This window comes from Perissodus microlepis, chromosome 6, assembly GCF_051167445.1.
Source record: "Perissodus microlepis isolate ML-2025 ecotype Zambia chromosome 6, ASM5116744v1, whole genome shotgun sequence".
Classification (NCBI taxonomy): Eukaryota; Metazoa; Chordata; class Actinopteri; order Cichliformes; family Cichlidae; genus Perissodus; species Perissodus microlepis.
Genome location: NC_140466.1, coordinates 38782628 through 38804068, shown reverse-complemented (window position 1 = coordinate 38804068; position 21441 = coordinate 38782628). Strand labels below are relative to the sequence as shown.

At 38.3% G+C, this 21441-nt stretch overlaps 1 protein-coding gene across 1 annotated transcript in view; it reads right to left on the bottom strand.

Annotated features, from left to right (window-relative positions):
• tpcn3 (two pore segment channel 3) overlaps positions 1-20065 on the bottom strand; it is a 31862-nt gene extending 11797 nt beyond the window's left edge. The window contains exons 1-11 of the mRNA XM_084932317.1: positions 19718-20065; positions 17850-17932; positions 17166-17280; positions 13349-13477; positions 12400-12516; positions 10984-11102; positions 10096-10197; positions 8916-9042; positions 5609-5816; positions 538-682; positions 262-447 (exon numbers count right to left, since the gene is read on the bottom strand). Coding sequence (XP_084788443.1) covers positions 262-447; positions 538-682; positions 5609-5816; positions 8916-9042; positions 10096-10197; positions 10984-11102; positions 12400-12516; positions 13349-13477; positions 17166-17280; positions 17850-17932; positions 19718-19807 — 1421 coding nt within the window. The 5' untranslated portion in view covers positions 19808-20065. The remainder of the gene's footprint in view (positions 1-261; positions 448-537; positions 683-5608; positions 5817-8915; positions 9043-10095; positions 10198-10983; positions 11103-12399; positions 12517-13348; positions 13478-17165; positions 17281-17849; positions 17933-19717) is intronic.
• Between the last annotated feature and the right edge of the window lie 1376 nt (positions 20066-21441).

Genomic DNA, 21441 nt, shown 5'->3' with positions numbered 1-21441 from the left:
TTTTGATCTGCACAGTGGATTTTTTTTGTTTTTTTAAACCATCTGCCTCACTGAAAAAGCTTGATCGCACCCATGAATAGATGGTGCTGTGTAATGTCTGGATCTCTGATTCCACATGAACACCTGTTAAAATGTACCTTAAGCTGTCTGTAGATAAATCAGTACTGGGGATTCAGAATCTTTGGTGAGTAAAGACAAAGTGTCAAAAGCACATTAATGACATTATAATGTTATACACTTGTTCTCACGGCATGTTCTCACCAGTTCCAAAAACTGTGTTTGGAGAAGAACACTCTGGGCTCAAACACATACAGCTTCAGCAGAATCTCCAGAATATACAGAGCCAGAAAAACCCACTCTGAGTTCGCAATCATTGGATTCTCCTCATCAAGACCGATGAAAACAGCATTCACCAGTATGATCAGGTCATATACCATAACAAAGGCCCTGGAAAAGAACACATATAGTTCTGTGTTTGTAACTACTTACATCAAAATCAGAGAAAAAAAAGGTTTCAAAGTTGAATTTGTATCTTACCGGTGTTGGACCAGTTGGCATAGGAGTTTGCTGGGGGCTGACTGGTAGAGGGAAGGGCACAAACTTTGAAGTGGATGAGGTCTTGACTTAATTGTTATTATTTCAATATTCAAGAGGTCAGCAAGCTGGACAAATGCCACCTTACCTGTAAAATAATCATCCTAGAATTGTAATCAAAAACGTTACAAAAATATAAAAACTTAAACTTAGGTCTATTTTAAATGAATCATCTAATGCAGGGGTCGGCAACCCTGGGCACGCGTGCCAGCTCACGCGAAGGGTTAACTCAGTCCCTCCCAAAGTGTGGGGCCCGCCCCCTAGGGCGGGCGCAGAGCCATTGCAGGGGGGCGGTCATGAAAAGGGGAAAAAAAAAAAAAAACCAACAACACTTGGACACTGCTAGCATGGGGCACCCACACAAACGCAAAGCAGGAGATGAAGCATCGCTGAATATGTTTCCAAACCAACTTCATTCTAAGCCAAAGACTAGAAAATATGGTGAAGCAAATCTGCCCTTTGGTTTCACCTGCACAAGTGCCGAGGTAGGTCTCCCCTGCAGAATTGGTTTTCCCTTCGTCTGGAGCACACGCTGGGCTCTCCAAATCACGGACAAACAGCATCCCACATTCTTGATTTTTAGTTCACAAACACTTGTTGTAATGACTAACTACTCCTGACATTTTGGAGATGTTAGCTCTTTATACAGTAAAGTTACAGCGGGATATAAATAATATCAGGCTGATCCTGCCACGATTTGTTCCCCCAGTTCAAATCACAGACAAACAGGATCCCACAGCTGTTTATGTTTTTAAACCTATTTTGCACAGAGAGGCATTTTTTTTGAAAAATGTATTGATAGCAATGTTGAATATTATTACACAGGAAAAAAAAACAACTACATATAAAATAATTACACCTTGATGCCTCTGCCTTTGTAAATAGAGGGACAGTAACTGCATGTTTATATGTAAGTGTGTAAAACCTGAAGATAGAGACAAAATACTGTTAATCTGACTATCTGCCATTGTGCAATTCATCTCATGTAAGCAATAACGTGGCGCACAGCTGACGTGAAAAAAGGCACATACCTTCAACGTTGCGTGAAGAACTCTGTATTCCTCGTCCACACGTAAACGGAAAAAAAGAGTTTTAAAAAAAATCTCAGTTTTCGGTGATTCGAAACGCCTTTACGTGTGGACGAAACAGCTGTGTTTTCAAAAATACCCATGTAGGTGCGGACGTAGCGTAAAAGAGTTAGTAGTTTATTTTCTTACTACCTGCAGATTACTTGTATTTGCTTAATTGTTTACTAAATGTTTGAGGTGTGAAATAAACCGCAATGGAGCAAAATATGGGTGAAGATGTGTTAGTGCATGCGTGTGTGTGTGTGCGCGCGATGGGGGGGGCGCGAACATTTTTCTGTAAAACAAAGGGGGGCCCAGCGAAAAAAAGTTTGGGAACCACTGGGTTAACTGATGGCACGACCATAGCTGGGCCCGGTGGGCCGATGGTGATTTTTCGTTTTTATGGGCCGATGCTTTTTTGTTTTTTTTGTAACGGCATGAACAATGAGAGGTGGTGGATTGGTCAGATGCTGGCCGATGCATAAAAATAACTCAGTTGTTTGGTGGTGGCTATGGCGGAGCTTCCACAGAGGCCAGCGGGTGCGCCCACTTTGCGCCAGAAAGACCAGCTGATGTCGCGCTAAACAACAACAGCACGTTTAAGCTTGATCAGTTGTTGTTAGAATTTATTTAATATTAATTTCTAGTATCAGCTGATGTTTGCTGGAGCCACAGCTGTAAAAGCTGCTGGTCATGATATCGATTTGGATATGTGGTGAGAGGGAAACATGATGATGAAACCAGGAGATGTCCTTACTGAATCATCAGAGCTGAACAGGTGATGGAGAAACAGGTTTACCTTTTAGGTGACATGAATGAGTTGAAGGGAAGTTATAAACCGTTTCTGAGAAATAACACCAGGATCCTTTTCTATGTAGCTGACAGCTGGTAACTGTGCAGGGGCGGGTCTAGCAAAGTTTTGCCAGGGGGGAGGTAAGGCATTAACAGGGAGAGGTGGGAACAAAGAAGTACTTTTCTTTCTTATTCTCATTTCAGATGTCTCGCTTTTAATAAATAATTATCTGAATCTTACAACCAAAGTTTTTATTTGATATAAAATGTATAGAAATCATACATATACCAACGAGACAGTGTGCATCACTGTCACAACAGTATCTGTTTTCATTCAAAGGCTTTATGGCTTTTCCTGTAATACCTGGTGGGCCGGTCTCAAGTCAAAATGCCCGGGCCGATTTTTTTGTCCCAGTCCAGCCCTGGGCACGACACGCAGGGAATTAATTTGAGCAGGTGCCTTAAAAAAAATAAATGGCCAGACCAGCGGTGCACATCGCAAATTAGCTCGCACAGACACATTAGTTGTGCTGCTTCTTAATGATGGTATCTTAGCTAACAACCCCAACTACCAGATTCAACTTGTAATTGGCTAAAAATCACTTAGCCTACTGGTGAGAGGGACGTTGCTAGCTGGCAGTTTTTTCGAGCAATGTTGAAATTTCCACTTTCCAACACTTCAAATGCTTCAGGAGCTGTCCGCTCAGTGCAGCATCAGCACCACGGAAATCCGTAGACTCGAGACAGAATTCACAATGCGTTTTCGGGACTTTCAGGTGTATGGACCAATGTTTTCTTTTCTGATCAAACCAGAAAGCTTTAATGAGCAGCTGGATTTGTCTTGCATTAACTGGCTGGACACAGAGGAAATCGAAATGCAGCTGATTGAACTGAAAAGCTTGAGTCTGTGGGGGTCAAAGTTTGCAGAATTACAGACGCAGCTGGAATCCACAGCCGTGCGTGTTCATGGAGCTGCATTTTCACCTGCTGGACATCACTACCTGACAAGTTTAACTGTCTTCAGAACATTGCAGAGGCCTTATTGACAGTATTTGGCTCTACATATCTGTGTGAGCATATTTTCTCTCACATGAGTCCTCAGGTAGCCGTCTGAATGCTGGACACTCGGAGACCTGTGTCTCTGAGTGGGAGACCAGAGATCAGATTAACATGTGTGTCTCTGTATTAACAAACATGCCATATTGGCCCAGTTTATTTTTCTTATCATTGTTGTGAGGAGACCATAAATAGCATTTGCATTTTCTGTTGTACAGTTCATTTGCTGTTATGGATAAAAAGTGTATTTTTTTTTGTTTCAAAATAGGTGATAACTATTCGCTAATAGCTGCCAACATCTGCGAACAAATATAATTCTATAAAGTGGTTCTATATAGTGTGTAACTGTTAATATAGAGCGTTTTTACATTTATTGCTAATGCAATCATATGGCACATTGACTTCTGAGGAAATATTATATGGCACTCATGATCAGAAAGGTTGCCGACCCCTGACCTAATGTAACAACCTTCTGTTTGTTAAATGCAGGAATTGCAGTACACCCCGCAAAACTGTTTTCATTTTTCCTTCGAGTATATAGCAGCATTTTTGGAAATTTTTATCCCCTGTGCAAGACTGAAAAATGAAGACAAAATGCCAAAAACTGAAGTAACTCTAACTGCCACTTGAGGCTTGCTCTGTAAGCAAGACTCCCATGTGAAAATGCAAAGTTTTATAGTTTTAGAAAGGATGTCTAAAGCGTAGCACAAAAATGGTTTTCACAGTGAGGAAAAAGAAAACAGAAACAGCAAATTCATGCTATTGCTCAAGTGCAAAGTCACACACACTGCATGTTCACAAAGCAGAGGTTAAAAACCAAGATGCATGGTTTAAAAAAAAAAAAAAAAAAAAACCTGCATTAGAGGCAGTAGCAAATAACTTGATAGAGACAAAATCATTAAACGAATTCAGGGATAACAACCACACGTGCAGAGCACACACAGAGAAATATGTATAACTGTAAAGATCAATTAGATTTTTTTTTTTACTTCTTGGGTTGTATAACATCAGATGTTGTGGTTGGTGGAAAAATAGAAATGCTCAGTGATAATGCATTTTGACTTCCTTCATGTGGAAGATGAGTGTGAAGACACTGACTCAGCAGAGTATGCAGAGCTGAATGATACTGGACATCTGAACAATGCCTCAGCTTCAAGGATTAGACTGGACTGGTGACAATTTAATGGCCTTTAGGTAGATTTAGGGCATGCAGGCATGAACACGCAAAACTGTGAGACAACCTGGTCACCTACGGCTTTAAGCAATTAAAATGCATGTACATTTAATCTTATTCATAACCTTACCCTTATTCCAAAGCAAATACAAAATGTTGAGATATTTGTGTAGAATAATAGAAGATGTAATGCAGTTCCATAGTTTATCTATGACATGCAATCATATTCAGTCGTACAGAGCCAGTTTGGCCTTGAAATGTTGCTAAAATGTAAAGAAGGCAGCATTGCACAGCAGCTTTGTTCATTTGTCCTGAATATTACACTCTTCTCATAGCTTCTTAGCTGTGGATCTGGGATCAAACAAACTATTTTGCCAAGTTGCATAGTGACGCACCAGGAGTTTATTAAAAGCTAGACAGAAATTTTACACTTTGCAATGCCTACAACATTATTGACTTTGCCTACTTGCTTAAATTACAATTTCAGGGGCATTAACCACGAGTTTAATGTTTGTCTTTGTGTTTCTTACTCTTTAAAGATCACAAATAGTTATTTCAAACTATAGATGACCTTTTAACATTTTTACATGCATACTTTCATCATGTCCTTCTCATTATGCCTTTCTCTTCCAACACTGCTCTCTCCTCTTCCTCCTTATCTCCAACCTCATCTCCTTAAATTAAGTCAAAGCTCTAACACATGAAAATGTACATAAATATGCTCAGTTACTCTCCATATTGTCACAATTACTTGTCAGCTGACTAGACATGTGACATGCAGATTAAACAGCTGACAACAAACTGGCTAAACAAAAATAAATCTCATCCCTTCCATCTTGGGTACTTATAAAGAACTTTACTAAACTCAACTTCCCTAAACGTGTTTTGGATTTAAGGTGTGTATGTTGGTTTGGATATCACTCACCAATGGCCCCTTGGTTCTTGTCATCAGAGACGCTCCATAGCAGCTCTCTGTGAGCATTACTAAGGTTGGGTTGGACCAGTCGGACCAGTTGGTTCCAGCTGGCCTGGGTCACCACTGGCTCGCCGCCCTCCTCCCTTTGCTCCTGTAGAACACCAAATGCTCGCACCATCTTGTGCCTCTTAGCTCTCACTAGCTGCCGTACCTCTTCCTGTTGGAAATGATCATTTTCTTCTTAAATGACATGGAATGTGCAAAGATGAAAGGAAATCTACTGTATTCACAAAAGATGTGACATAAATTTATAGAAAAATAAGTACGTTTAATAAATAATTCCAAGATCCAGGTGCTGCTATAACAAAGGAACTTTCGGGATATATCTTATTTGATTGAATTGACAAATAGTAATCAGATCTGCTTGCCACTTTAACATTTCGGTTGATATAATCTTACATGGCATATAGAGTATTTTGCAAAACCCTTTGCACAGCTTCTCAGGAGGTATGTAAAGTCATTGACTAATCAGACGTTTGGCGGTCAATCCCTGGCTGCTTCAGTCTGCATGTCAAAATACCTTTAGTCAAGATACTGAACCCCAAGTTGTTCTCTGATGTATACATCAGAGTGCCAATGCTTGTGTGAATGTTGCGTGATTTTGTACAATTCTAACGATCCTAAAAGTCAATATTGGCTACAACGTCCTTTATTCTTTACCATGGCCTGATATTTCCTAGGCAAGCTTCCTTGTAGCTTTCCTGAAGGAGTCTTCATAAACAGTTCTCCAGGCTTCTTGGAGGAAATTCCAAAGGTCTTCTTTAGATGTTGGGTGACGTTGGTTCCAGTCGTCAAGAGGATCCTAAAGTGTTTTATTGTGTGGATGCTTTAAGCATCCACACTATTGAGTTCCTCTTGGGACTTCCGTACACTTTTTGGCACTTAACTACTTCCACAATTTTCAGCCGATTTTCACCGTTCAAATTTTAAACTATTCTGCTATTTCTGCTAATGTGTGCTATGTCTTTTGGTATTTTTCACTATTATACTTTTTAAAATATTAAGCTTAATTTGTCCCATTGAAATGAATGGGAAACTTCTGCAATTCTGCTAAAATTTGCTTGTTTTTGAAACTTAACTACTTCCTCATATTTTCACGTAGAACAACCATTCAAACTTTAAAATGTTCTCAAATTATTGGGCTATTCAGGTATAAATCAGCTTTTTCAAATCTTTTACCGTTTTACTTTTATGCCTCTTAAAGTTTTCAGTTGCAAAATTGTGATTTTTCACAAAATACATGCGTTGTTATGGTTGCTATGCACTTGGCTTCCAGTGTGCCACTGAAGGTTTTGCAGTCTTCTCTTCATGTCCGAACAACTTCTTGCTACTTGCTCAATTTTCACTCAACTTCCACAAATTATACATCAAAATGTAGGTATTTTTGCTGGCTTTCCGAAAATGTCACTATCATTGTTGTGGGATTTATAGAATTTTGGCAAATCTCCTCAGACCAACACAAAGTCGCAAAACTCTCCATAGAAAGTCAATGGAGAGCTTGTTCAAAATCACCGCTTGATTTCTGTAATGAGAGGCATATTCGAATCGTCATATCTCCTTAACGAAGCAAAGTTAAGACATAAGGCTTGTCCCAGTATATCTTCAGACACTCCTGACGCTCACAATTCAAGAATTATTTTCTCACCTATTACCGTTCTGAAATGAGTTAGACTTGTTTGAGGGTAGGAAATTCGTCCTTCGCTCAGATTTCTTCAGATTTCAAACTCTGGAAATGAACCACTTTTTTCTCTCGTTATATCTTTTTAATGGATTTCCACAGAGACCTGAAAATTTCCATGATTGTTCACCAAAGCCTGCTGTCTCTTACGGTGAAAGAATGATATTGATACTCCAAATAGATTTAGAGTTAGAAAGCGTTGTTTGAGGGCAAGTCAAGGCAGTTTTTGCTTTGCTCTACTCAGTTATGGTGCATTAGAAGTCAAATATCTTTAATAATTCATATTTTAATGATAAATTGTCAACACTTTAAGATTCCCCCATCTCTTCTGAACAAAACTGTGTAAGAATGACCGTTCTAGCCCCTACGGTTAGGAAATTATGGTCATTTGTTTGAGGGGAGTCGTCATTATGAGAAATAGACTGCAAAAATCCTGTGTCTCTCTGTGCTGCGTGCACCTGTTTTGGCGGGAAAAAGTGCACAGGCTCTCTGATTGGTGGATTCAAATTCAGCAGCTCCCAGGCTGCTTGACTGAGCTAGAAACTTACTTCTCTCTCCCTGTGTGTGTGTGTGTGTGTGTGTGTGTGTGTGTGTGTGTGTGTGTGTGTGTGTGTGTGTGTGACAGAGAGAGAGAGAGGAAGTTATCATGTTTCTGGTAAGTTACAATATTTCTGCTAAGTTCTGCTATGCTATTGTATTTCTGCCAAGTATTATGTTTCCTCTAAGATATTGCAGTTCTGCTAAGTTATTCCATTTTAGCAAAGTTCCTTTGCTTCTGCAAAGTTTTTACAATTTCTGCAACTTTTCAGCTTTTTCAGCTAGTTTTTGCATACAGCTTCAGCTTTAAAGCATCCACACTGCATTTTCGCAGAAAATGCAAATTTTTCTAGTTAATGTTGAGGTCCTGGTTCTAGGGAGGCCAATCCATGACTGCTTGTGTTCCACCATGTGTTTTTCTAAAAATGCATGCTTTTATTGCATTGTCAGTGTTTTCGGGATCATTGCCATACTGAAAAATTAAGCCATCACCAAAGAAATGGCCTGCCAGATGGTATTGCATGATCAATCAAATCTGACAGTGCATTTTTATGTACATAGTTTCATCAATTTTGACAAGATTCCCAACACCACCGGCTGAAATGCTCAAACTAGGACAGAACCTTTACTGTGATTTACAGATGGCTATAGACACTTACTGTACCCCTCTGCCAACTTCCTCTGAACATACTGATTTAAATTAAAATTTTCCTTTTGGATTTATGATACCACAAGACCTGTCCCACTGATTTTCCATTCAGCTTTTGTGGAATGTGGTATAGCTTAGCCTTTTCTCCTGGTTTCCCTCTCTTAAGAATGACTTCTTTATAGCCACGCTTCCACTGAGACTATTTGTAATAAGGCTTCAGTGAACAGTAGATGAATCAAATGCAGGTCCAGATACATCTCTCAAGTCCTGTGTCAAGTGTGTGTGGTTTTTTTTAATGCGGAGTGGCTCAAAACTTTTGCACAGTATGGTATTTTTTAAAGAAATTATAAAAATATAGAGAACCTGCACAGGAAACGGTCACATGGCTGTACCTTCAAGTATTTTTTATAGTTGTTGTATACGACAGCCAGGAAGACGGACATGAAGATGTAAGTGTTGATAAGGATGTACACAATGAAGAAGACTGCGAAGAAGAAGTTGGCGTTGTATGCTGGCATCCTGACAATAACAAGCAGAAAAAAAGAAGTCAGGCTAAGATACAAAGACAAATAGATACTAATAGAAAGATACCAGATACTAGAAGAAAAAAAAACGGTTAGTGTTCACTTCCTTCTTTTCTGTAAAGCTCAGAGAGTTCCCTCTCAAACCAAGAGGTCAGCGCCAGAAAGAAACACAAGAGTTTGTGTGGTTTGAAGTGCTATTTAAATAACAACACTACTTTTACTTCACAAACAGTTTCAAAATACATTATGTCAAATACACTAATAAAAATCTGAGAATTAGAATTATAACTGAGTTTGGCTGAATTGTGTTATTCATGTCGTCTCCTTGCTGTTCAGACATCACGCCTTATTGATCATATAAACAATTCCAGTATTCAAGGAATACATGCACAACATTGAATGCAACACAAATTACATTCAGTGGGTTTCAGCTGAACAAAAATTTTAACAGAAATGAGAAAATCTGCTAATTTTTTTTAATCAACTGTCCTTTTTCAAATATTAATATTTGGTTCAACGAGATAAGCACTATTAACAACAGTGCTGTTTCTTTCTTTCAGTCAGAGTCACTGAATGATGTATAAGATGATGTGAAGATGTCCAATTTAGATTAAAAAGACAGAATGTGCATCTGGATGAAAATGTGACATTTATGCCAGTTTTATATGTACAGTATGTGAGATAAAGTGCATCTTAATTGCTCTCCAAATATTTAATCATCTATCATTAATCTGTGAATCTATTTTCATCCATGTTTCATAGTCATCTTTGTCTACTTGATTTTGTTGATTGTTTGACAAAATGCACATAAAACAAAAGTGGAATGAACCAACACTACATTCCATTTTGCAATCACACGCAAAATCTGACTTCCACGTATTTTCACAAACTGAATCATCTCAAAGTAAATACTATATAAAGTAACATCATGCAAACACAATCAGGGATTTAACATACTTTAGAAAAAGGCATGCTTCATGAAGACTGAAATAATTGTAAATTGCTTGATCTCAAAGAACACAAATTGAGATTTACAATACAAACTTACATGATGTCAGGGCTATTGGCCGTGGTGACGAGGACGTACAAGTCAAACATGATTTCCAGGTAGCTGGTGAAATATGGTGTTCCATTTATGTTTGTCAAACCTCTAAAGAGAGAGAGAGAGAAAAAATACATACACTTAAAAACTATTGCTAAAACTCAAAAAAGTCCTCTACTTTTTCACTAAAAACAAAACAAAGCAAAAAAACAGAACACATGGCCTCAGTAGAGCCTTTGGGAAAATGTTGACCACTGTCTAACTGTGCCAGATGTTGTGGCTCTTTGACTGACCAGGAGAACATGTTTGTAAATGTTGCATAATCTTAAAATCTTTGCTTATTTATATGGATGACATAGCTGGGTGTTTGCACAATTGTCTGTGCAAGCTCATGTTATAAATTACAATTTCACTGGTTGCATCATGCAAGATTTTATTACATAGAGAAAGAAAGAAATCCAGGTAATATATTTGGATTGGATTGGATCTCAGATCTTTACATGTATTCAGCTTGTTACAAAATATCAGAAAATGACCCAGCAAGTCTGTCAAATCTGTTGTCTGTATGCTGCTTACTATTGTCCCCTTTACTCTCATTATTCCAGGCTTCTCACAACACTGCCTGAAAGCTATCATCTGTTACCTACCTGCCTGTTATTCATGTAGAGCGCTTTAGCTTTTGCAGGAAGTGTTTTCAAGTTGCATGGGTCTCAAAGATTCCCAAGTTATATGCAATGTAAATACAGCCTTTTAAAAGATAATAAACAGGCCAAAAAGAAGTCACATATATGGAATGAAATGACTTGAATGATTCTAACTGAAAACAAGTTTAAAGAGAATTTGAAAACTGATGTCAAGAGCCAACCTCAGAATAAAAAGGTACAGCTTTCTCACCGTTTGCCCAGCAACTTCAGCGCCATGAGGGCGAAGATGAGGATACTGAACATGAAGAGCAGGAAGACGTAGAAAATCTGAGGCAGAGCATTACGGATGCTCCTGAATGCTCTGCGGAGCTGAACACAAAGGAGCACACAGTGACACAGTTTTACATGCAAAAGCTCTTTCCTTATACACTTATCAACAATGTTTTCAAGTACCATTGGCTCGTGAAGTCAAACATTTACATGTTTAATAACATTATGTCTGCCTCAAACACTCCACAAATTCCTAACAGAGAAAAACTAAACATGATCCACTGATCAAACGGCAGAAAATTCATGACAGACAAAACACCACTTTGAGAGCCTTGATCACGTGAACACAAACAAATGCTCAAACTCTGACCAGATGTGAAAACATTTTCAAGTATGACTTAAACTGAATTTAGGACCAAAGCTTTCTAAATGTCTGCAAAACATGAGTCACTTGGATTTCTGGGCAATTTGTCATTTACAACATACATGCATAAAACTTCTGTATGAGCCTAATCACCTCCAGGGCTGAGACTGGGAAAAAGACTGGGAAAAAAACATGCCAAAAAATGTAGTGGTTAGTACTGTTGACACAGCAAGATGGTTCTTGGTTCTACCACTACTATGTTAGGTTAACTGGTGATTCTAAACTGGCCATGGATGTGAGATAGATAGTGTTTGAAGTACATCGAATAAAATATGCCTATCGAGCGGACAAGCATAGCAGCTGTAATGGTCCACTTGTGAAAATAGATTTGTTGGAGATTTTGTTTGACAACAAATCTGACTGCTGCACTGCCGGATAGGACAGACAAAAAATAAAATAAATAAGTTAAGTGTATAAATAATAGAAGTTTGTTAAATAAGACCTAAAAATTTGTTAAATAGAGCCATCTTGTGATGTCTCTGGAATATTTCTTACAGCCAAATCATTAATAATCCCCACAAACACATTATATTTGGTGTCAAAAAACACTGAGCTAATAAAGACGTCATATTTTGAGAATGACCTCCTAACAGGGATGATTTCTTCTTTAACATGTATTCTGATATATGTTATTTCTCTTAGTTATCTTAGTAATTTCTCCTAATCTTCACTGTAGTACACAAAGTTTCTGAGTTTAACCCTAGGAATGTAATCATAGAAAGAAGACACCGAGACAGTCTATAGTAGAGCCATGAAAAATGTAACCAATGACCTACATTTGACTACAGTGCTTATCCTCACTTTACTTTTAGTGCTTCAAGCCTTCCCATATTAGTTCAGCAGAGCTAGTTCTGAAATGGATCATCCTCTGGAGAGGATTTAATGAGGAAAAAAAAGGAAAAAAAATTGAAATGTTCATGGTAATGAAGCTTTGATTACTGACTGTGGATTATTTAAACATTCAGCCATTACCTGCCGTCCCTCTGTGACGTTGACCAGTAGAAGCGGCCGCAGGACTCTGGACCAGCGAACACCATAATAATTTGCAGCTTTCAATGCTCCATAAATGATCATATCAACCAAAGTGAGCTAGTCAATGCACAAAAGAACAAAGTCATTTAATGGTAAATGTTAAATAGACTGGTTCTTATATAGTGCTTTTCTACTCTGAGCAATCAAAGCACTTTATACAACTTGCCTCATTCACCCAGTCGCACAAGCACTTTTTTCTATGCAAGTGCTTCTAACATTCACACACATTGAAAAAATACCAGCTTCAATGCTAGTATTTACTATCTATTTGCATTTCAAAGAGTCAGATGCAGTTCAAGATGCATATGTCAATACTTAAAGTGTTTCCATGACCAAACTAGCTAGATAAGAATAAACAGGATTATTCTGATGAAATTATTTGAGCAGTAGTAGAAGGACAGTCTTCTTTGAAATGAAAATGATTTCATATAAAATACGAACAAAATAACAACTTATTCCAAATATTCCAGAAAATAAAAGGTTGTGCAAGAAAATTTGTGACTGAGAGCCTCAGAATCACTGAGTCACAAGGAAGCTTTACTACTTTGGTAGTGCTGAGAAAGCAACATCTTAGGCTAAAGGTTGTTTCACAACAAGAGGAAAGCCTTCTCAGCACATCCTGTCTCTGCAGCTCAGCACACGTTAACAGTTTCAGCTTTCAGACCCTAAACCAGGAAGTCCTCTGGGTGCACACTGCACACTCACCAACTGACAGGAATGTATAACCTCTTCCTAAGTACTTAGTCAAAAACATCTTTACAATGACTTGTTCTGGTTCTGTCTGAGTTAGAGGAGCCTTCTTCCAAAATCTTCCAATTAAAAAAAAAAATATATACTAATAATGTGTATAAACCCCTCCCACAATAATAATGCAGATTGGCACTCCTACCGTGAGGATGACAATGATGCAGATATTTTTGGGATCTTTCCAGAACTTGTCACGGAGAATCACCTTGGCATAGTGAATGACTCGAATGGTGAAGATGAGCAGACAGAGTATCTCCACCAGCATGGTGGCCTGAAAAACAACATAACACAACACATGACCATACTTCTGATAATAATTTAACTTCTTGGACTTCACAGTAGCTAGTCTATTTCACTGATCTCAGCTGCACTACTGTAATTGCTGTATAGACCATCATACTGTACAATACAATAATTATAGTTTTCCAACTGTTTCCAACTGTTTATTAATACTTGCAATTGTATATCTACAATCTGTATAGTTTTCATATTTATGTATAGTTTTCATATTTTTAAACATATGTATAACCTGTTCATAGCCTGTGCATACTTATAGTATATTCATAACATTCCTTCATACCTTGTACATGTAACATACTATAATAGATCCAAATTCTGTATTATATATTATTACTAAAGCACTTTCTGGATGGATGCAAACTGCATTTCGTTGCCATGTACTTGTGACATGTGCAGTGACAATAAAGTTGAATTCTATTCTATTGTATTCTATTCTTCAGGACTGGTAAAATGTTGAATGGCCTGAAAATCTATTCAGTCTTTTTATAATAAAATGCTGAGGTGTAGACAGTAATTAGTATTTCTATTCATACAAGCCACAGAAGATTACATTAGAGTCAGCCAAAGTTAATGGTGTTATTAATTACTTTTACATTTCCGCTATTACTGAACTCCAATTTGGAATTTCAATGATTGCACATTTTACATATAGGTCAAGGGTCAAGTTCAAGGTCAAGTTCATTTATATAGCACATTTCCAAACCGTCCATACTGCACAAAGTGCATAACCATGTAAAATGCCACTAAAACAAATAAAATGTAAAACAATGATGCAGTAAAATATGGAAAAAATAAATAAAGTAAATCAATAAAAACAACTAAAACAACAACTAAGGCTGTTACAACCAAAATGTTTAGGTCAAAGTTTGTTAAAAGCCAGACGATAAAAATGTGTCTTCGGTAACGATTTAAACTGATCACGCGTTTGTGCAGATCTAATGCGGGATCTGCCACAGAGAAGGCTCAGTCGCCATGAGACTGATATGGAAAGACATAGAAAGACTGTAGCTACATCAAAATATAATATATACCCTAATACCACTATCTCCCAGTTTCATAAAAACTATAGCGGTGTGTAGTTTGTAACAAATTACTGCTGATAGAAAAGCAGCTTATTTTAAGTGATTAGAACATTATACTAGAACTAAACATCTTGAGCTGCTGCGTCTCAATCATTACCAAAGATCAGACATATGATAGTGTCTCCATAATAGACCTCATCCATCCAAGCGTATTGACTGTACTCGGCAACAGTAACTCTTGTTGTGCTTTAGACACCTGTTGTGAGCTCGCCGTTCACTCTAGCCAGAACCAGCAGCAGTAAGGCTCACCAAGACTGGGGAGCAGACCAAGAAATACAATTGCCAGGTGCAGTCCAAAATGTTGGAGTTGAAGTCTGTCAAGCTCTGGGAGAAGTCTATTTATATAAAAATGGAAGAGGAATTATTGCTAATTCGCATTGTCAAGGAGTGAAGCCAAAAAAAGGTGGCAGTAGATAAACCGTTACTTAAAAAGCCATCTCTAGACCCAGCAGTTTTAGCTAATTATAGGACAATCACCAACCTTCCTTTCATATCAAACATCCTTGAAAGAGTAGTTGTAACTGTAACTGATCATCTGCAGAGGAATGGCTTATTTGAAGAGTTTCCGTCAGGTTTCAGAGCTCATCACAGCACAGAAACAGCTTTAGTGAAGGTTACAAATGATCTTCTTATGGCCTCTGACAGTGGACTCATCTCTGTGCTTGTCCTGCTAGACCTCAGTGCAGCGTTCGATACTGCTGACCATAATATCCTATTAGAGCGATTAGAACATGCTGTAGGTATTGCAGGTACTGCGCTGCATTGTTTTGTATCATATCTAACTAATAGACTTCACACATTTTCAATGCTTTGCAGATAACACACAGCTTTATCCATCCATGATACCAGATCTCACACACCAATTAGTTAAACTGCAGGAATGTCTTACTCCCTGAAAAGCCTTCAGTTAATCCAAAATGCTGCAGCAAGAGTCCTGACAGGGACTAGAAAGAGAGAGCAGATTTCTCCTGTATTGGCTTCCCTTCATTGGCTTCTTGTTAAATCCAGAATTGAATTCAAAATCCTGCTCCTCACATACAAGATCTTAAATAATCAGGCCCCATCTTATCTTAATGACCTTGTAGTACCGTATCACCCCATTAGAGCACTTCGCTCTCACACTGCAGGCCTACTTGTTGTTTCTAGAGTATTTAAAAGTAGAATGGGAGGCAGAGCCTTCAGTTTTCAGGCCCCTCTTCTGTGGAACCAGCTTCCAGTTTGGATTCAGGAGACAGACGCTATCTCTACTTTTAAGATTAGGCTTAAAACTTTCCTTTTTGCTAAAGCATAGGGCTGGATTGGGTGACCCTGAATCCTCCCTTAGTTATCCTGCAATAGGTGTAGACTGCTGGGGGATTCCCATGATGCATTTAATATTTCTTCTTCAGTCACCTTTCTCACTCACTATGTGTTAATAGACCTCTCTACATTGAATCATACTCGTTATTAATCTCTGTCTCTCTTCCACAGCATGTCTTTATCCTGTCTTCCTTCTCTCACCCCAACCGGTCGCAGCAGATGGCCCCGCCCCTCCCTGAGCCTGGTTCTGCTGGAGGTTTCTTCCTGTTAAAAGGGAGTTTTTCCTTCCCACTGTCACCAAAGTGCTTGCTCATAGGGGGTCATATGATTGTTGGGTTTTTCTCTGTATGTATTATTGTAGAGTCTACCTTACAATAAAAAGTGCCTTGAAAAAACTAACAAACAACAACAACAAAAACAAACAAACTAGTAAGAAAGTATCCTAGTTGTTTATTTAAACTGCTATATTTCACTTTTTTGAATTCATTAATTTTGCTACATACTTGCTAAGTTAATTTTTTAGGCAGCACGGTGGCACGGTGGTTAGCACTGTTGCCGCACAGCAAGAAGGTCCTGAGTTCAATTCCACCATCAGGCCGGGGTCTTTCTGTGTGGAGTTTGCATGTTCTCCCCGTGTTTGTGTGGGTTCCCTCCGGGTACTCCGGCTTCCTCCCACCGTCCAAAGACATGCAGCTTGTGGGGATAGGTTAATTGGATAATCCAAATTGCCACTAGGTGTGAATGTGCGAGTGAATGTGAGTGCGAATGGTTGTCTGTCCCTGTGTGTTGGCCCTGCGACAGACTGGCGACCTGTCCGGGGTGTACCCCGCCTCTCGCCCTATGACAGCTGGGATAGGCTCCAGCGCCCCCTGCGACCCTGAAAAGGATAAGCGGAAGCGAATGGATGGATGGATGGACTTGCTAAATTTAACATCTGTATAAGTTTAATTACTAGTCAGCCTTTAAACCAAAATGAAACTTAGATTTACAAGAGCCCTCAGAACATCACTTAGTTAGTACTTAGTTTATATCAGAATAACTCTTATAGTGTTTTTGCATAGACTCTGCTTCAATCAGCATGACAGAGGCTCGGATATTTCAGATATATCAGTTCCAATACTGTCTGCATCTCTGAATTTTTCAAAAAGCACTTACGATTGTTTGGACATTTGGCGCTGCTGACAAACCTTTTATTCCTCTCAGCACCCTTAGCCTGCACATTAAAAAGAGAAACTATAAAAACAGGACAGTGTCTCTGTGTGGCAGTTGCAGTCTTACCCATATAGGCAGAGGGTATACAGCTGGATCCTCGAAGATGGCAAGAGACAGATTGACCAGCATGAAGAAGTAGAGGAGTACCTTTAGGGCCCAATGATTATAGAGCATATACAGTCTGAAAATCCACACACAAAGTTGGATTTTAGATCAACTCACACTCATTATTCAATCCAAACTGCATGCTATAACTTAAAGTCCTCACATCCAAATGCATTTCACATTAGGGGGAAGTCATTTCACGTCCCTCATAGTTTGCCATAGCAGATTGACTAATAAACAGGAGAAAATGTTGCATTTGCTGGGACAATATATTCAACATGAAAAATTATCCATTCAACAATGTTGACTTAAAGCTGTTATAAAGACTAATATGTATTTATTAAAAGTGAAATATAAAGTTATGACACCTTACAGTAAATATACAGAATAAAAAATACCAACCAGTCAGCACAGGCAAAGAAAGTCATTGTAAACAGAGCTAAAATAAACTGTTCTAGTCTGACATGCTCAAACTGCTGGTCAAAAATTAAGAGGAGACGGAGAGGAATGAAACATCTTCCAGGCTGAACAGATTAAATATACGTGTGTACAGAAATCAGCACAACAGAAATACAGCAGAGACAAACAAAATAATTATAGAATTTCCACATATTTAATATGGATGGATGGATGTGAAAGCCGCACCTGACAGCCTGAGGTGATGTGTCAAAGTAGACATTTCTGTTGTACTGGGCATCTGACACATAGATGGCAGCCAAGTTAAAATCCTGAAACACACAGAAGGGTATTTAAAGCATTTAAATATTACTCTCAATATAAGAAAATCTGCAAAATAAAAAGGTATTTAACGCTGAAAAATTAACAAAAATTAAAACAAATCTACTATCTGATTGTTTTTCAGTTACGTATAGTTGTTTGTTTCCTTAATACTCACATTTCCTTTGTCTGTTAGTGGGTTGTTTTTTGTTTTTTCGGCCGGCTTGTGTGATACATATATAAATGGTATGAGATCAAGTGTAAACCATCATTATGGTATTATCCATAGGCACACTGGCTAAGGTACAGCACGAATTACAACAGCCTTACCTAAGCCATTTCTCTGTGTGAGATACAGCAGGCAAAATCAGTTTTGACCATGTGACAAACTGTTGCTATTGATAAGAAATTCTCACCAGAGAAACCATCCAATCCACACATGCAAAGAAATCAAAGCACAGATCCCGATAAATTATGTGTAATATAAGAAATGATACAGAAAACGTACTGAACACACAAAGAAAGGGATGTACAAAAAGGCATGGAAAGTCATGACACCAGCTGAATAATATCAGTAAGCAGTCCTGCCACTTGGTTCAAATTGATGTTGGTTCATTCAAACTGATGGCCTATAAAAACATGTCTCATAAGAAACATGGGTAAAACCAATGAGGACTCTCAAGACCTTTGAAGCCTTATTGTTGCAAAACATACTGATAGCATTGGTTACAGAAGAATTTACAGAAGACACTACTGAAGGTTCTAGTGAGCACTTTTGAAGCCAATATCCAGAAGTTGAAAGAACATTATTTCACCATAAACCGGCCACGACCAGGTGCTCACTGCAAGATTTCAGACAGAGAAACAAAGGCAAATGATAGTATGCATGTTCAATACATTTTCCACTCTGTCATTTCTCATTATTACACATAATTTATGGTAATCTGTGGTTAGATTTCTTTACATGTGTAGACCGAACTGGTTGTTATTGGCATCTGGTGAGAATTTTACATCAAAAGCACCTTTAGAAATATATTTACTTAGAAAATTGGTGGCACATTCAATACTTATTTTAGCCACTGTAATTATCAGCAGCTTCACCTAAAGGTTGAGGAAATGAAAACAACTTGCAGAAGCATAGACTCAGGGTCAGCAGTGACCTGCTAGACAGAACCTCAGTGATGGATCCTTGGTTCAGGGCCAATATACATCCCAAGCACCAAAAGACTAGTGCACTTAAACACAAAACTGTGTTTGAGGTCAAGTCTATGCTGTCTGATTAATTGGTGACCACAGTGCATGAGCCTGAAGGCTAGCAAAGAATAGTGCAACTGGTAAGAATCACTGGCAAGCAGGTCCTGAGCTGTGACGAGAGAGTTTTAAGGTGATTTACAGTGATTTAATATAGAAGGCAGTTCACTCAAATAGTGGAAGGAACATATAGATTGTTTGTTTCAAGCATTGAACCATCTGTCAAAAATGGTACGTGAAAAAAAAGGGGTCCCTTTTTTTTTTTGTTTTTAAACAGTCGTCCAAAGCTATCGAATAAAATCTATTTTATTTGTCAATGATTCACTTAATGCACAATAAATTCATCTTTAACAGAGAACTAACTAGGGAAGTTGGAAGCTGTATACTAGAGATGGGTGCTTTATGGGGCTTAAAGGACAAGAGTCCAACAGTTTACTGCAGTCGTGGAATCATTTGCACTTCTCCAGGCCATCCGCTGACAGAAAACCTGCACAATCACATTATAATCACTTGTAGTTGTACAAGAGCGTCCAGCTGTGTCATACCTCTTCGCTTTTTGCTGTATTCCCTGTGTTTGAATTTCCTTTTCTTGCAGACGTTTCGGGAATGTTTTCATTCTTCTCTGATTCAGACATCTCTCAACACGACCGACACAAAACGTCCCAAAATGTTTCTTCTAACTTTTTTAATGACTCTCGAAATGTCTCCAAACTTTCACTACCAGCTCCTCGGCGTTTCTAAGTGGTGAAAAAAGAAAAACATATATCCAAACTTAGTTTAAGTCGCACTTTTTGATGTCATCCACGAGATTCGCATCAGAGGATTTCTTTCAAGTGGCATAAAAATGACAACCGCTTGCCATCTATCTCAGCCTACTGATATCTGGTCAGAGCCGCTTCAAGTCTTGCTCTAATAAACCACGACTCTTGCTGACTTCACGGACCAGCGGAATGAATAAGGAGGAAAAAATACAGTGACGTGTAAAACAGGCTGATTACCATTAAACAAAGCAACAACAAACTATCTCATATTCCCTCATAACAAAGTTGCAGATAGCGAGTAAGGCCAATAATAGACTTACAAAACGCAAAATGTTACGTTTTAACCAGATTTAGAGTAGTTGACCAGATGCCTCAATGAAAATCAACAATAAATGCATAAAAAGTTAAAGATTTTTTTTTTTTTAAAACTTTGAATAATAAGTAAAAGGAAAAAGCCTATTTTCGTAGCATTGTTGCTACATGTCATTGTTACATGTCCCTTTTTATTCTTGTCCAATTAGCCTCTACAATTTAATTTGTTCTATACTTATTCCTTTGTAGTGGTTTCTATAAAAGAATTATTTTTGGTGCTTTTTTCTTTTATTCCCACCGTTTTCACTGTTGAACTCGTATTATTATGCTGTTGTATTTTTCAGACATTACTCGGAGACAGTAAAAGCATCATGTGGTATCATGTGACTCAGCACGATAACGGAAACTGGGAGAAAGAGTCAGAGGCATTTCAAATAGTGGGAAAATTAGGAGAATATACAGAAATACAAGTTTTTGCATTATTGTAGGGTCTTCATCCTACAATATAACGTGCCTTGATGCGACTGTTGTTGTCATTTGGCACTGTATAAATGAAATTGAATTTACCCATTTAGCCCGTTTGCTGATGTTACATTTAGAGAACCACATAACAAAAATACTTGTCCATGGCATATTGAACTTACTTTGTAGCGCAAGGTCCTGGTACTTTTGTGGAAGGGCAGTAAACACATAGAAAGTCGCCATATATATATATATATATATATATATATATATATATATATATATATATATAATGGGATTTGAAAAAAGTGGGTAGGAAAAGAAAAAGTGTAAACTTCATCCTGCTGTTTTTCAACCACAAATATTGTGTAGACACATAGTGTAAATAGTGGGAACAGCTCATGCAAGTGGGACCCTAATCTGCCCGATGTACTCTGAGCCCCTCTCAAATGACTGAACTCCTCACCCTGTTTCTAAGGGAGAGGCCAGAAAGCTTATTTTTGCCACTTGTGTCTCATTCTTTCAGCCACTATTATAGGTCATAACCTCAGATGAGGGAAATGACATTGATCGACCAGTAAATTAATAGCTTCCCCTTTATGCTCAGCTCTCTCTTCACTACGACAGAATGATTCAGCATCCACATCCCTGCAGATATTGACAGACTGATTGGTGCACTATCTTGCACCCTTCTCTCCTCACCCCTGAAAAAGACCCCAAGATATTTAAACTGC